Here is a 17,559-nt window from a genome sequence, read left to right as displayed (position 1 = left end):
TTAAATGAAGATCTATGGACCAGCTGAGTCACTCCTCTCAAGCAAGTTCCCAGCTAACCAGGCTTTACTCCAGCCCCAGTGTCATCTGGGGTTCTCTCCTCCATCTGGAACTCTGGGGGTGGGGTTGGGGGAAGGGGGCATCTGGGTGCTGGGAAGACTCACCCGGCAGCCTCTCACTGCAGCACATGTCCAGGGCCCCTCCCTCGGAGTCATCAGCAGCGTGGTTCTCTCACTCCCTCCTGCAGCAGGATGAGAAAACAGGAGATGAGGCTGGCATCAAGACAACCTCGAGCAAAGATCAGAAGCCTTCCTTTCTTGTGCTGTGTCCCTTTGAATAACTCCACCCCACTCCATCAGCAGGACCTTAGGAAAAACCAACAGAAGGGCCAAACTGCAGAGCCAGAATTCTGCAGGTATCTTCTATGTGACAACGGTGACAGTAGCATCACTATGACAACCCTCCTCCTCCTCCTCTTCCTCTTCCTCCTCCTCCTTCTCCTCTTCTTCCTCCTCCTCCTCCTCTCTAGATTTCAAAGTGGGGGGGGGCTTACCATGGGCAAATCACTTTACAAATTTTATCACAGAGTCTTCCTTGCGACCTCATGAATTAGGGATCATTAAGCAGGCTCAGAGAAGTTCAAGAACTTGCCCAAGGTTACACAGATCATTTGGGTGGGAGCTGGTATGAAATGACAGTCTCGGACTCCAGGCACACGCTCACTACTGTGCTGTTCTGACAGTTACCGTAGGTTTAAAAGTTGGAAGCCCTGTTGAGCAAATAGAGGGGTCTGAGTAACACAGTCTGTGCCCAGCTCCCCGAGGACTGCGAGTGCTCTGTGCCTCAGGCAGTGGACAGTGAGTGGTATGCAAAGCTCTTCTCCAGAAATAGCTATATGTATTTTTTTTGTGTGCATATTCTAAACGTTCTATTTCTTTCTGAAATGAGAACACCCTCTTTCTAGATCATGAGGGCACCTTCCAGGACTACAGTGGGGTCTAGCTTTCCTCCTTTACCCAAGAAGCTGGAAGAAGGTTGCTGTGGACCAGACAGACCCCTTGAATGCCTGTAGACAGACATCATCTAAGGGCAACTGCACAGCTTGCAGGGGCTCCCGACAGTGGGAATGGCTGGAAATGCAGGTGTAGGCTGCAGCAGCAGGCCTCGCGCCCCCCCCCCCCCCCCCCCCCCCCGCCTTTCATGTCTCTGACTCCTGGCAATGGATGGCTGATCCAGGGCTGGGCACACCAACCAGGCTGGGTCAATCAGATGGTCTTGCCTGCACTTTTCAAACACACTCCGAAGGGCCTGTAGCCTGGGTTACTGGGGCTGAATCACGGTAGCTGCAGTACCCTGGAGAAAAGGTCGGAAATGTCGGAGTTGCTGCATTCCGGCCAATCCTGAGTCTTGACTGGGCAGCATGTCCACCAAGGCCACGAGATGCCTCAGAATCCTTTCAATAACTTCCAACATGTCAGCTTCAGCTAGTGGGATTTGATTTTTGGGATTGGCAGCCAACAGGATCTTTTATTATTGCCCCACTAGCATACTACTTTTAAGAAGCCCAATAGGTGGGATCCAAGATGGCTGCGCCCAGGTGAACACCTAGCTGCAGCCGCACACAACAATTTCAATAAAATACAACTAAAATATAAAACGGACATTGCCCAGAACTACAGGAAGGTTGACTGACTGGAAATTCTACAGCGAGAAGCAAGGAGAAAACCAGAAGGAGGCGCGGAGGAGCTGGAAAAGCCCAAGGTACGGAGACGCGGCGCGCGGAGAGGACGGAGCCAGAGAGGAGGGAGGCCGAGTGCCTGGCGGGCGTTCCCGAGCGGAAAGGAGAGAAAAGCTCCGACTGTGCTGGGCCCCCAACTGCTCTGAACCCCGGTTCTGGGCCAGACCCCGGGGACTCAGGCTCAGCCATAGGGAGCCGGGCTGTAAGGCGGAACCCCGGGGAGAGGCGAAAGGAGGTCCCGGAGGCGCGCACACTGCGCGCAGAGAAGGGACGGTCGGCTGTGCAGCGGGATTGCCCTGACGGGAAGGAGACTGGGGCTCCAGACTGCTCTGAACGCCACCTCCAACTCCATTTCCAACTGAACTGAACCCCAATACCGGGCTCATTGTGGGAGAGCATAGACTGTTTGGCAGCAGGCGAAAATCGAGGGCACCTTTCTCTCAGAGGCGCTGGCAGCAGCGAGCACTGAAGGACCCGCATAGGGCGGGGCTGACAGAAGCCAAAGCTGCAGGCTCCACCCTGAAACCCCGTCCCATCTGTAACTGCGAAATGCGACAACAAAATAGATCACAAACGAAAGAAATGGAGGACAAAAAGCGTCTGGATATAGAGTTCAAATCTACGCTTATAAGTTTTTTCAAGAATTTCTTAGAAAAGATGGATAAGGGCTACGAGGATATGAAAAGAGATCAACTAGAATTAATAAGGAGTCAACAAGAAATGATAAGGGATCAACAAGAAATAAAGAATACATTGTCTGAAATAAAAAATATTTTACTGAGTCCTAAAAACAGAAGGGAAGATCGCAAGAATCAAGTCAAAGATTTGGAACATAAAGAGCCAGAAGACACTCCTCCACAGAAGCTAGAAGGCAAGAGAATCCAGAAAATTGAAGATAATGTAAGAAACCTCTGGGACAACTTCAAGCGAACCAACATCAGAATTATGGGGGTCCCAGAAGATGAGAGAGAGCAAGATATCGAAAACATACTGAAAGAAATAGTGACAGAAAACTTCCCCTACCTGGTGAAAGAATTAGACTTACAAGTCCAGGAAGCGCACAGAACTCCAAACAAAAGGAATCCAAAGAGGACCACACCGAGACACATCATTATTAAAATTCCAAGAGCAAAAGACAAAGAGAGAATATTAAAAGAAGCAAGAGCAAAGAAGGTAGTAACCTACAAAGGAGCACCTATACGATTGTCAGCTGACTTCTCAACAGAAACCATGCAGGCCAGAAGGGAATGGCAAGAAATATTCAAGGTGATGAATAGCAAGAACCTACAGCCAAAAATAATCTACCCAGCAAAGCTATCACTCAGAATCGAAGGCCAGATAAAGAGCTTCACTAATAAAAAAAAGCTAAAGGAGTTCATCACCACCAAACCAGAATTATATGAATTGCTGAAGGGGGTTCTTTCAGAAGAGAAAGTAAACAAAGATAAAAATTATGAACAACAAATACATAACTATCAACAAGTGAATCTAAAAACCAAGGAAATTAAAAAAATCTGATGAACAATATTAACTGTTGAATATAATAGAATCAGAGGTATGGAAGGGGAGTGAACTGACGATTCTTGGGGTAAAGGGGAGAGGGAAGGGGAGAGGGGGGCGTGGGAAGAGACTGAACATAAACTGTGCACCTATGGATGAGGACAATGGGGAGAGGGGAAAGGGCAGAGGGTGGGATGGGAACCTGGTGGAGGAGAGCAATGGTGGGTGGGGGGAAAGGAACATTTGTAATAATATGAACAATAAAAACTTATTAAAAAAAAAAAGATTTATAATTACAAAAAAAAAAAAAAAAAAAAAAAAAAAAAAGAAGCCCAATAGGTGAGCTGACTCTCTGCCCACCAGTCCTGCAATCCTGCCTCTCGGACTGGTCCTGAGGCTGGACTGAAATAATAAAGGGCAGACATGCCGGGTTAACTCTAGGTGCTTGCAGCTGGTATTGCATTTTATTTTTTCCTCATTGCAATTGGCACTGTCTCTGAGAATCTAAAATCTCAGAGCCGAGCTCTCCTACAGAGAGGCCCTTTAAACATCTCCCAAGTCTTTCCACCTTTCTCTCTCTCCACTACATCATCTTGGTCCAAGCCAAGCATCTCATGCTTAGGGTACTGAGGCAATCTTTGTTTTTTTTTGTTTATTGATTTCAGAAAGAAAAGGAGAGACAGAAACATCAATGATGAGAGAGTCACTGATCGGCTACCTCCCACACACCCCACACTAGGGATCGAGCCCACAACCCAGGTATGTGCCCTGACTGGGAATCGAACCATGACCTCCTGGTTCATAGATTGATGTTCAACCTCTGAGCCATGCAGGCTGGGCATCGAGGCAATCTTTTAACTGGTCTCTGGCATCCACTCAGGCTGGCCTCCAAAACATTCTCCATATGCCCCAATGCATACATATGGCTGCATAGGTTGTGCATTTTACAACCTGTACAACTGAATGGGGCAGGCTTGAGCTAGAATCAACTCTTGCCAAACTCAACATTTATCGCATAAGCTTCCTTGAAAAATGACTTGAATGGCATCATACTGCACTTGGAACAAAGAAAAAGATCCTTTAACAAAGTTTACTTGACCTCGCATGGTCTGACCCACCTTTATCCCTCCAGCCTTATTTCAGGTCCCTTTCCTTCTTGACCTCTGCCCTTTGGTCAGCCTCTTTCATGCAGGATGAGTTTGTACATACTTTCCCCTCTACCCAGAAAGCTCCCCCATCTCTACTTCTCGGGGCACAGACTGTGTTATGCTGGGCACAGACTGTGTTACTCAGACCAAAGTAATAGCACTTGACACAATTTGAAACTTCATTTTGATTTATGTCGTTATTTGATTAATCTACCTCAACCATTAGACCAGAAATTACAACAAGGTTGGGACCACCATTTCTGTTTTATTTTCAAAGTCTTACACAGTGGCTGGCTCGTAGTAGGCATTCACTAAATACTTGCCGAAAAAATGAATGTTGTCCTGACGATCTTGAATCTCCAACATGGTTACCTTCTAAGCTGCCTGGCTTTCAGGACTTTGTTAAGCCACCTGGAACCCTCCTCCAGAGCTGCTGTCAAGAGCGGTCACAGAGTCACACATCTGGAGCAATGACTGTGCAGAGGAGGAAACTGAGGCACAAAATGGGGTCTGACTTGTCCCAGGTCGTACATCGCAACCACGGAAATTGGGATCAAGAATGCCTATCCCTGACCTAGCCAGTTTGCTCAGTGGATAGAGCATCAGCCCATGGGGTCCCAGGTTTGATTCTGGTCAAGGGCACATACCTTGCTTGCAGATCAGGGTGTGTACGGGAGGCAACCAATCTCATATGGATGTTTCACTCTCTGTGTCTCTCCCACTCTCTTTCACTCTCTCTAAAAATCAATGGGAAAATATCCTCTGGTGAGGATTAAAAAAAAAAAGAATGCCTATTCCTGACCTCCCAGTTCTGAGAAAGAGCTTTTTCTTTTTCCTAAAGAGCACCCCTGCTTAAGGACAGTCCGTGAGGGCTGTCCCCTCGCTGGGGGCAGAAAAGTAACCAAGATATCCAGATACCTCTGGAAGGGGCCCCAAGGGTGACTCACAGATGCTTTTACACCTAAGCCTCCAGGCCCGAAGCTGTGTTCAGAATAGCTTGGTGCTGCATGCGTGCAGAGGACTCTATAAATAAGCTTCCTAGAAAATGGCTAATTTCATAATCAGAAAAGCAGAAAGAGTAGCACTTTGAGTTTGCAGAGGAAAATGGAACAAGAACCTGCAGTCGAAGGACTCCAGGTACCCTTAGTCCAAACCCACATGACTAGGCTGTTCAGGGGAGGGTTTTAATTAGATTCTCAAAGAGAAGATGGTCCATTCAGGCTGCATGGAGAAGCCCAGTCTCTGGGCACTGCCCCCCTTCTCCTCACCAAGAGCAGAAATAGCTGCTTGCAATAGATTGCTGCAGGCTCCTTCTAGCTCCTTCTCCACTTCTATCAGCCGGCAAAGGAGCAGAAAACCGTGACAACAGGCAGCGACTTGCTGGAGTGGCCACCCACTGTTGCTCTTTGAACCAGAAAACCCTGGAGACAAAGAGACATCACCTCGCCTGTCCCTCCCTCGGTGATGGAGAATGTCGGGGAGGGAAGGAAACCTTCCCAAAGCCATTGCCTTATTTAACAAGCAGATGCTGAGCATCTCCTAGGAACAGGCACCAGAGCTGTCCCAGGAATACAGTGACGGACACGCCAGGCCCCTCTCTCCACAACTCCCAGTCTTCCTGGGGAGACACATGTGCAAACATGATGAACCCACACCTGCGTTCATTGATACATGCATGTGACACCTTGGGAAGAGCTCAGCTCAGCTGTGGTGGGGGTGGAGAGAGGAGGACGTCTTCTCCAAGGGGAAGATAGAAACTGGTTCCTAAAGGATGTTCCCAGATGGATGAGGGATCACAAGGGAAAGACTTCCATTGCATAGTGCACAAAGCAAGAGCCAGGCCCGGAGGCTCGCGATGTATGGAGCATTTGGCGCTAATTGGAAGCAGGCTGGTCAGTGGGATGAGGAAGCCATAGGGGCTAGGCCTCAGCAGAAGAACACGAGCAAGAAGCAGGCCTGGCTGCCGGGAATCCTGCCTCCTGGGGTCGATTCCGCCTGACCATGGGGCTCCCCCACAATGAGAGGTGCCAGAAGCTCCTCTACCCTGGCCTGGGCCGGGGAGGGAAGTAACAGGAAGGGGAGCCAGCAGCTCTGTCTGAGGAATGGGCATTAGACCCAGTTTAGGGCATCTGATCTGGCCCCAACTAACTCCTTATTTTTTTTAAAAATTGTGGCAAAATTCACAAAACATAAAATTCATCATTTTAACCATTTCAAGGTATACAATGCAATGGCATTTAATACATTCACAATGCTGTTCAACCACCACCATTATCTAGGCCTAGACATTTTCATCACTCCGAAAGGAAACCCCACATCCATTAGGAGTTATTCTTCCCGTCCCAGGCCCTGGCAACCACTAAGCTTCACATTTCCATATGTTTGCCTATTCTGAATATTTCATATAAATGGAATCATATAATGTATGTAGGTCTTTTGTGCCTGGCTTCTTTTTGTTCAGCATAATGCTTTCAAGGTTCATGCAATTTTAACAGTACTTCATTCCTTTTCTGACTGAATATTTGACTGTAAGAATATGCTATACTAGAGGCCCGTTGCATGAAGATTCATGCAATAGATCCTCCTTTTCCTGGCTGCAGGCACTGGTTTTCCTCCAGCACCCGGGACCCAGGCCTTTGCTCTGGCTGCAGTAGAGAAGCCAAGCCTTGAGGCTTCTCTGCTCTGGCCGTAGCTGAGAAGCCAAGGCTTTTCAGTCTTCAGTCATCTTCAGTCTTCACTTGGGCTAGAGCCTTCAGTCTGCTCTGTGCCCGAGTATGCAAATAAACCCTACAGCTTTGTTGGGTTAATTTGCATATTCACGCCTGATTGGCTGATGGGCATCATGGAGTTATGGTCAATTTGCATATTTCTTTATTAGTGTCCTGTATTTTCCGGCATATAAGACGACCTTTGAAACGAAAAAAAGTCAACCAAAAATAGGAGGCAAAAGACCAAAATTGCACAAAAATTACCTGCAGATCTTGACGGCAAAGTAAGTCTTTTCTTTGTAGTGGGGGGTAGTCTTATACAGCGAATATAGGCCTAATCCTATGTTTTAACTGTAAAATTAGGGGGTCATCTTATACGCCAGAAAATATGGTAGGTTTTATTTATCCATTCATCAGGTGATGAACATCAGGATTGTTTCCTCTTTTGGGCTCTTGTAAACAGTGCCTCTATATATCAAAAGTTTCACTGAAATTCTATCCTCAACATGCTCATGACTTGGGGCAATGCCCTCTCACCCAGGTCTCCGAGGTCTCATCTATAAAATAAGTAGTCAGACACTAAGTCCCTTGAAGCTTCAATATCATCACATCATCAGTTCATTCACATTTGTGAAGGTTCTAGTAATGTGTACCATGCAGCTACCCTACTTGTGTTGGGTGCTGGAGACCCCTGGCCCAGCCTGCCCCATCTTCTCAGAGATTGCGGCTGGTTGGGGAGACAGAACAGGTAACTGCTATGGCTGGGTAATGTGTTCTATCAGAGGTCCATCCAAGATGGGTTGGGAGCACTTCACTTCTACCTGGGGGTGGGATGGGAGATGAGTGGTGCTGTTAGGAGGCATCCTAGAGTGGCCAATTTTAGAACATCCAGGTAGGGAAACCAGAGTAATGACTGCTTAGTCAGAGTGATAGCTGACAGGTTTGGGGAGGGAGGCAGAGGAGGAGCTGGGGTGCTAAAACCAGGATTCCTGGATGGGAGGCTGAGCCCCCAGGAATCTCCTGTCCTGACCCCAGACTAACACACCCTCTACCTTGGGCTTCACACTCGGAAGCTGCTGGGGCCCTCTAGACACCCCTTTCTGTCAACACAGAGCTCCTTTTACCCTCCGGAAGCTCTGACCCCAGCAGACTCCCCCATTCCCTGAATCAGACCTGTCTACTCCCACCTCTAGGCTTTTGCTTATGATGTTCCCTCAGCCTAGAATTTCCTTGCCCCCTCCTGCCCAATCTTACTCATTCCCAACATTACCTCTTCCACAAAGCACTCCCAGATCTCTGGGAACAATCAAGCTCTCTCATCTCGGCCCCCGCCATCTCACACTTTGTCTGCTGCTGTAGGTAGCTGTTTATGCACCTGCCTCCTCACTGGGCTTCCAGTGACTAGGAGCATCCCAACACCCTCAGCCACCTCTGCACCGCAGATGTTCAGAACAGGGCTTGAGTCTGTAGATGTACAAATGGTCAAACGGAGGGCCTGGCAGGGTCTTGGGGTTGGTGGTTTCGAGGACTCTGAACGACAGAATCTAGCTAGGAGCTTCACAGTGACAGCCAGGAAAAGCCCATATGCCATTCAGATTTCATCAGCATGGTCAGTGTGCAGGGCAGAGGACATGCTGGTCCCAGGAGAATAAGGGATCAGGGTGATGACCTCATGCAAATGAGCCCCAGGTCCCAGAGCATGCACAAGGAGAGGGCTTGCCCTCCATCACGGGAGAGCTCACTCTCTTTACTCCCTCATCATTCATTCCCAAGATGGGGGAAGGTGCCATCTGGGACCAGGGCAGGAAGCTTTCTCAGTGAAAAGCATGAATGCAGGAGAGAGGCCAGTTTTAGAACACCCAGGTAGGGAAACTGAGGCAAGGGTGACTTGCCTCAGGTCACATGGTGTGTGACCAGCTGTTTCCAGGTACCGTAGTTCACAAAATCCTGATTTTGTTTTAGGAGCTCTCTCTCTCTCTTCTTCTGGGGCCCTGTCTGTTCCTTGTCGTAGGAAGAGCCCAAGACCAGGGGCCAGCCACCTGTCATTCTGTGTCTTACCCCAACGCTTTCGGATAAGTAGCCTTTCTGCCTAAGTTGCTAAGACCAGTTTTTGTTGCTGGCAACCAAAGGACCCAGACCGATACGTGCAGCAAAACTTGTGGAAAGATAGGCGCTGAGCCCAGGACTCCCAATGCTTAGTTCACTGCTATTTCTATCCTGCCAAGCTGCCTACCCTCTCTGCCCAGCTGTCCACTGTCCAGCCATCTGTCCCCACGTCTGAGCAGACTGCAAACTTGGAGAGTTCTGCATCCCAAACACGGGGTCTGAGTGTTCTCTGCTTGGGATGTGCCCGGATAAATGATGTCTTCTCCTCCATCCTGCTCTGTTGTTAGGAGACGGGGGTGTGAGTGTGGCACAGACCCAAGGAAAGGGAAGATGGAAGTATGCCGGAGAGGCCCAGCCCACAGAGATGCTACAGGCTGACCTTTCTTTAAGGTCAAGCTTCAATTCTGGAGCTGTCATGGTTTAATGAGGCAGATGGTGGTGGGGAGGTAGGAAACCAGCAGAAGGTGCTCCGGGTACCTGGAAAACCAGGCCTTGGGCCCTGGTGCCTAGGCAAAAGCTGCGCCACCAAGTGCGGAGGGCAGACCCCACCAACGCCAGGTATTGGTGGAGGCCTGTCCAGCTGAAATGATGAGAACCTGTTGCAGGTAGTCTTGCCCTCATGGTGGACAGGAGCCCAAAGTAAGAGCAGGAATTCAGAGTTCAATGTTCATCTGGTTTCACTCTGCTCTCCTAGACTGAAAACACTCCATTCTGCCCCGTCTCTCGACATCCCCTTGATTCCCCAGGCATACAGCTTAATTTACAAGGAGAAAACAGGCGATTACAAACGTGAAGGCGAGATCACACCTCTTGTGGGGGGGGCGTTCTGGTATTTCCATGTAGTTTGACACACGCTCTTACCAATGACGAGGTGGAATGCACTTTGTATTCCCTGGAAAAGCCCCATCTTCCCACCTCTGCTTGGAAAACTCTTCCAACACCCTGCTCAAATGTCACCTCCTCGGTGGAACCCTCCCTGACTCCCTCTGGAAGATCTGGGTACTCTCTTCTCTGTTCTCACCTCTGCACTTGGTAATCACCTATTGATTCCTGTATGCCCACCTCACACTGTGGGTTAGGATCCCTGTGGCCTCTTTTTACAGAGTACTTACTGTGTGCTGGGTACCGTGTCAAGCGCTGTGCATGACATCATTCATTTCTCACTCTAACCCCATGAGCTAAACCCGGTTATCAGCCCCTCCTACACATATGGAGATGGGACGTGAAGAGACTGAGTCACTTGCTCAAGGTCACACAGTTGGTAAGCAGAAGAAGCAGGCTTCGAACTGGGTTTACCTCCACGCTAGGCCCAGCCTTTATTTAAACCATTAGGTTTACAGCCTCTTCTATGAACTTTCCTGTTTCCCATGCTTAATACTCTGTGTGGCACTAGGTACATATTCAAGACATATTTCTTGGAAAAATAAATGAAAAGTGGGCTAGAGTTGGAGCATGTATAAAGAGCTCATTAAAATTACCACAAAGCACAGGCTTTGGGATTGGGCTGCTCGAGCATGAATCAAGGCTCTCTCATCGGCAGTGATCTTGAGCAAGATACTTTACTTCTCCTTGCCCCAGTTTTCTCATCTGTAAAATGGACCAGCAATAGCATCTAACTCATAATATTGTTGAGATGAGTGAACAGGATGATCGTAGAAGAATGCCTTGCACATGGTACACTATATGTTAACTGATATTACTGTTGCTAAGAATGTTAACAGCACTCAGTCTCACTGTTGCTTGTCTGGCTCTGACACTGGCTCAGTCCTAGCACCTGGCCTTCTGCCTTCTGCCCTGGCAGGCTCAGTCTCTGTCTTGCTCATCTGCCTTCTAAGATGGAGGCCCTCCACCACTGGAACTAGAATGCCAGCCTAGCCTGTACTGGCTACACACCCAGCCTGATCACAAATGACTTTGTGCTCTGGTTTCCACCTGCCTCTGGTTTCAGCTCTAGATGTCCCTGATGCCAGACCTGGACTGCCAGGGCCACCTGTACCTTGCTCCAGATCACCCAGGATGATTCTTTTTGACATCGGCTGTGAGCTTCACTGCTTGCAAAACCACATCTCATGGAGCTTGTAGCATGCACAGAGGGAAAGCTGGAGTTCAGAGCTAGGTTTGCCCCCACCTGCAGCTAGAGAGGCCCCTAGCTCCAGCCATACCCCACTGCAAGTTCCAGTCCTTTGTCAGGGCCCCTCCCTCAGTCTCTGATCTAACCCTTCTGTGCTTGAGCTCAGCTAAACTGGGAAGATCCTGGCACTTTAGGGTTTGGTGGAAGAATCAGGATAACTGATTCACAGAGGCTGCATTAGCTGGTCTGCAGCTCCTTTGTCGGGAGAGGAGTATGAGCCAGGAAGTCAAATGGAATGGGAAAGAAAAAAAAAAAAAGCCAGATGGGAGCAGGAGTCAAAGAATTCAGATTGAATAAATCTCAGCTGCACACCTACTATGTGCCAAATATTTCCCAATCTATTTCATTAGACTCTTGTGTGAAGATGACATCATTACTCCAGTTTTTATAGGAGCTAATAGGCACTTAGAAGGGCTGTGGACTGGCATGAGAGCAGGTGAGTGGTCTCTCTGGTCCTGCTCAGGTGCCTGATGGAGAAGACAGGACAGAGCCTGGGCCGAGGGTGGCTGATTCTCTCACTGCCCTGTGCCAATGGACAGTTGGAAACCAGGGCCCAGGGTGGGCTGATAACAGCGGTCTTTAATCCAGGGCAGAAGCCCTCGAAACACGACGGGCTGACAATTCTGAGGTCATGCACCCTAAGGCAACCATGATCCTCAGGAAAAAGATGGCTGTGGAGGCAGAGAGAACTGGCTGAAATCTTATGCTCTGCTACCTTCTCCTCTCACAGCCCCAGGCCAGGGTCTGACCTCTGAGCCTGTGTCTTCCTCCGGGACATGGGAGTACCAGGGGCTGCCTGCCGCAGGGGAGTGGTAAAGACCACCACTTCTGTGGTCTCCTCTTCCTAGAATGCCTTTCTTCTCCCAGGTCTCCTCCTCACTTCATTCAGATCTTTGTCCAAATATCGCCATATTCTTATTTATTTATTTATTTATTTATTAAACATATCTTTATGGTTCCAGAGAAGAGGTTGAGGGAAAGAGAGATAGAAACATCAATGTAAGAGAGAATCATTGACTGGCTGCTTCCTGCACGTCCCCTACTGGGGATCAAGCCTACAACCCAGGCCGTGCTCTAGACTGGAATTGAACGTAGGATCCTTCAGTCCGCAGGCTCACTCTCCATCCACTGAGCCAAACCAGCTAGGGCCAAATATCACCTTCTTAGAGACAATTCTATTTAAAGGCACATCTCTTTCTCTACTCTTGTCCCCCAGTCACTCCTCACCCTGCATAATTGTCTTCAGAGCACTGCTCACCCCTTAAATGTTATATATCTTTGCTTATATTTCATTTTCCATCTACCTTGGTAGAGTTTGGGCAGGAAGTTCACCTTTTTCAGCGATGTGTCCCGAGAGCCTAGGACAGCCTGGTATGTGACAGATGTTTAAATGCATTTGGAGAATGGAAGAGGGAATGAACGAGCCAGCCCTTAACAGTTTGGGATGCTCCGTGAGCCAGCCTTGTAGGAGGATTCTTTATGGTTCTCTATCAGATCCATGGTCTCCACTCCTAAGCCTCTCCACTCTTCCCCGTTGGACTCTTTCTGTGAATGGCATCCTTAGCCAGTCCAGATCGAAGCCTGGTCGCCATTGCTCATTCCTCCCTCCCTCTAGCAAACATATCCAACCAGCTGCCACTGCAGCTCCTATTTCTCTTCATTCTTACAACCACCCCCAGTCCAGACCCTCCTTGTCTCTCATCTGGACCACCCATTGTTTCCTACCTGCCTCCCTGCCAGCAGGTTTTCGCCCTCCAATCTGTTCTCCACCGGGCAGTCAGGGTGAGCTTCCTAATGGTTAGGTTTGATCACGTCTCTGCCATACTAAAAAACTAAAGACCAATCCCTTAGCTCAGCACTCAATGCCCACAGCCACTGTCTCCACCCTCCTACCTGGACTTCCTTCTCACTGCTCCTCTTTTAACCTTTTTGCACCAGTTGGAATGAACCGTTTTCCAGTATCTACACAAGCCCTAGCTTCCGTGGTAGGCAAACTGTGGCTCGTGAGCCACATGCGGCTCTTTGGCTCCTTGAGTATGGCTCTTAGGCCAGCTTAGGAGAACCCTAATTGAGTAAATAACAATGTACTTACCTATATAGTTTAAGTTTAAAAAATTTGGCTCTCAAAAGAAATTTCAATTGTACTGTTGATATTTGGCTCTGTTGACTAATGAGTTTGCCAACCACTGGCCTAGAACTCGGCCCCCCGCCCCCCCAAGGCCTACTCTCTGCTCATGCTGTTTCCACTACTTGCAATAGTTTCCAATCCTTTCTTCTACTGTACAAATCATTTAGACCCAACTCAAACGCTACCTGGCATCTCCAGAAAGCCATTCCTGATCTCCTGGAAGAACAAAACCCCTCCATCCTCTCAACTTTTTCCAATCTCTTTTTTTAGGGCAGGTTTTGGAAAAGGACAGGCAAAATGACAGAGGAGAAAAAGTTCAGAATCTGGAGTCAGATACCTCTCTGGCTTGGAGGCTTTCACAGGACACCCCTGTAGACAAGTTGAACCGAGTCTGAACTTCTCCATCTATAAAATGGCAACAGTAACACTACTGATCTCAAGTACATGCTATGAGGATTAAGTTATAAGTGACAGGGTGTAAGAAGAGCTTTGACATTATATAAATTAATAAATTAATCACACTTAGGTGTGAAATACCTGGTAAACAAAAAGTGCAACTTCTCCCAGGAGGTTGCATGAGCCCTAAATCTAGGAAAAGGTCAGTGGGGAGAAGGTTTTGAGGAAGAGGGACTTTGAAGCCCTAAAACCTCTCATCCTTAGGCAATCTGAAAAAAACGAAGTGGAGGGTATAACCATAAAGCTGAGGCCCTAAAGCTACCAATTCCTGAGCTTATTTTATACCCCCTGCTAAGTACCCTACATACATGGTCTCATCTCTTCTTATTTTCTCGCAGAGTAATAGACGAGGACAACCAAGATCTCTCAAGATCAAAGCCATCCCTTTTCATTCCTCCCTCCCTCCAGCACACATATTCAATCAGCCCATAGCTGTTAAATCAATAAGTGTCCCCAACCCTCAACAGCTCAGACCAGAAAGATATCCAGAACCTCTTCAATCCAATTATCTTATTTTTCGGATGGAGGAACTGAGACCCAGAAAGGCTATGAGCATTAACCAAAACTGTCCGGCCAGTAAGGAACATTGGGCCTGGAACCCCGATCTTTTCTCTCTCAGGGTGGGAGCTACTGCCCTGCAAAAACCCAAGGGCCCCTACTCCTTACGAAGTCTGTGCAAAGGGTCCTTCCAGAGCACACAGCCAATTAGGGGGGACTGCAGTATGAATGGTGGATCCTGGCGTCACATCACCTGGTCACCCTGGCTCTGCTCCATGCCAGGCTGCTCATCCCACGCAAGAAGGAAGCGCTTGAGACTAGCGCCTCAGGCCCCGAGACACTGATTACTGCTCTCCGTGCCAACCATCCCGTGCAATGCAGTCTCCTCAAAGGTGACTGACTGACTTTAGCCAGTCACCATCTAGCTTGCACTCCTGCACCGTACCTCCCGTGGCACCCTCTCTGTGCCAGCTCTGGGGACACCCAGCTGCCCTTGAGCTGCCATCAGAGCCTGTAACTCAAGCTTCCTCAGCAGCTCTGTCAGCAATACCCAACACGCATCAGGAAGGAAGAGGTGGCCCCACATAAAGAACTGGGGACCTCCACAAAGAGACCATGAAAGAGGCTGGTGGGATTAAAGACCCAGCCTTTACAAAGGAGGGAAGAGTGACTGGGGAGGCACGCAGGCAGGTCAAAGTGGGGGGAGGGGATGGCTCCTTGGATGCTACATCACCTGGTCCAATCGAGGACACAGGCTCAGGGATGCTTGGGAGAGCCAGGATGAACACCCTGGTATCTGACTTCCGTTTCAGGACTGATTCATTCTCCCAAACTAAATCCCAACCTTGGAGTGCTTGCATAAGAAAGCTCTCTCTCCTCTGGGCCAAGGAGGCAAATTAAAGGCTAACCTTTATTTTTTTATTTTTTTTTTCAGTAAGAATGGTAGCAAATGAATGGCACATGACGCTCCAAGTGGGGGCGAGGGAGGAATTACAAAGACTTTCCTGATACACTAAGATGAATTTTGGGATTCTGGGTCTTCAATGGGAATAGGAGCGAATTGTATGGGGGGATGGGGATGAGTATGAAAGCCAGGGACCCTAGATTCTAATGCAGGCTTTGCGGCTAACTCTCTGGTGACCTTGGTCAAGCCATCTCACCGGGCCTCAGTTTCCCCATCTGTAAAAGGAGGGGGTTAAATGAACTCCAAAGGTTCAACTGGTCCTGACACGATCCTTGGTGAGGTAGCCCCTCAGAGCTCAGACCCAGGCCATCTGCAGGCTCTGCAGAAAAAAGGGGCATGCTGGGGGTGGGGAACGCACTGGGCTGTTATTTGGGTGGTGGGTGGGGAGTGAGGGTGGGTTAAGCTGTAGGGGTTCAGGGTCGCGAAGCGAGGCGAAGCAGCCGCAGTTGACAAGCAAACAGGCTGGCGGCGGCGTCTGGTCTCCCCCCGGAGCTGCAGCCCCGGAGAGGCGACGCAGCCCAGAGCCGCGCACCAGCCTCGGCCGCAGGGGCTCGGACCCAGACCCCCACCTATCCCGATCCCTCCTCCCCGGAACTGGGTCCGAGCTCCGTGGGGAATGGTTGCCGCTCCTTCCCTACTCCCCAGCGCCCGGCCTCCTCCCCTGGGTGGGGACCCCACCCCTGGTCCGGGGGCGCCGGGAGCCCCGTGGGGGCGTGGCGGGGGCGGGCGCCAGCTTGGGTCCCCGGGGTGCTGGAGGCGGTGTCCGTGGCGAGGCCGCTCCGGGGAGGACCGCGCGCCCCCATCCTCCCGGCTCCGCACACAAAGGCGCCGACGGAAACGCCACACTTACCGGCCAGAGCGGGCTCCGGGCTCCGGGCCCCGGGCTCCGGGCGCGGGCGGGCGGGCCGGAGGGCGGGAGGAGGTTCGCGCTCGGGGGTGCGTGTGTCTGCCCGTGTCCCTGCGAGTGTGTGCGCGCGTGTGTGTGCCGGGAGCGGCGCCGAGCTGTGTGCGTCTGCGTGTGCGGGGGCGGCCGTCCGTCCTTCTGTGCGCCCGCCCGGCGCTCCGTCCCGCTCTCCGTGCGCGCTCCTCGGCCGGGCCGCCCCACCGTGCGCCTCGGCTGCTGAGACGCGGGCGCAGCCGCCGGGTGGGCTCGGCACCCCCCGGCCCGGCCCGGCCCGGCCCCGCCCCGCCTCCGGGCGGGCTGGCGTGGCTCCCGGAATGGCGCGGGGCCAGCGGCGGGGGGTGGGGAGGGGGGTTGCCCGGCAGCGCCCTGGGCCGGCGCGGGGCCGGGTCGCAGACCCTTAGTCCCTGATCCACGTCTTCGGGCCGCCTCTCTTCCCGGCTGGGCTCGGAGTCCCCGCTGGCACCGCCTCCGCGCTGAGGCTGCCTGGGCTGGGAGGGCGGGGAGACCGGAGCACCGCATCCATTTCATTCATGATTTTCCTCCTCTCCGCAGCCCCAGGCCTGGGCGGCGCCGCTAAGGCGACCTCCACAGGGATCCCGGCGGGTCGTGTGCGCCGAAACCTGTGGGGAACCAACAGGCAGACGGATGGGAGTGGGGGGGAAATGAGACAAAGGGGTCAGAGCCCAGTGGGGAGGGGGCTGTGGGCTCCCCGCCGGATGCTCAGGGGATGCCCGCACTTGCACAGGCGGAGAGGTTGCAGACCGGAGCGCACACAGTGCCGAGTGCCCAGGACGCGCTCCAGGGCTGGGGGGTGGCACCCTCCTTCCCACCCTTCCCTGTTCAGTCTCTGTCTGGGGAGCAGGACACCCCTCTTCCAGCTCTAGCCCTCCTGACGCATTGCGCGACGCACACCTGTCTTGACTTTCTCCTGGGCACCAGGGGCTGGCAAGGAGCGGCCCACAATCCCACAACTTTTAGGCTGGCACCCCGTTGGGCGGAGGTTCCAATGTTTTTTATTTTTATATTCATTTATTTGTTAATCCTCACCCGACGATATTTTTCCAATGATTTTTAGAAAGAGTGAAAACGAGAGGGTGAGACAGAGAGAAACATCAATGTGAGAGAGGCACATTGATTGGTTGCCTTCTGCACGCACTCTGAACCTGGGCCAGGGAACCTGCAACCAAAGTATGTGCCTTTGACCTGAATAGAACCCGGGGACTCTTAGCAGGCTGATGTCCTATCCACGGAGTCAAACCGTGTAGGGCCAATGTTTTTTT

General features: G+C 50.8%; 1 protein-coding gene across 2 annotated transcripts in view; it reads right to left on the bottom strand.

The window, feature by feature from the left end:
• The window catches only part of PTPN5 (protein tyrosine phosphatase non-receptor type 5), a 47,845-nt gene extending 31,283 nt beyond the window's left edge, over positions 1 to 16,562 (bottom strand). The window contains exons 1-2 of one of the 2 annotated variants that reach the window (XM_036427144.2): positions 16,226 to 16,562; positions 163 to 239 (exon numbers count right to left, since the gene is read on the bottom strand). In XM_036427144.2, coding sequence (XP_036283037.1) covers positions 163 to 187 — 25 coding nt within the window. In that variant the 5' untranslated portion in view covers positions 188 to 239; positions 16,226 to 16,562. Of the gene's footprint in view, positions 1 to 162; positions 240 to 16,225 lie in introns of those variants that run through there. The other variant, XM_036427145.2, reaches the window with a different exon arrangement.
• Positions 16,563 to 17,559: the final 997 nt, after the last annotated feature.

The sequence above is a fragment of the Pipistrellus kuhlii genome, unplaced genomic scaffold (assembly GCF_014108245.1).
Source record: "Pipistrellus kuhlii isolate mPipKuh1 unplaced genomic scaffold, mPipKuh1.p scaffold_m20_p_9, whole genome shotgun sequence".
NCBI classification, from domain to species: domain Eukaryota; kingdom Metazoa; phylum Chordata; class Mammalia; order Chiroptera; family Vespertilionidae; genus Pipistrellus; species Pipistrellus kuhlii.
This window is presented reverse-complemented; position numbering and strand designations above follow the sequence as displayed.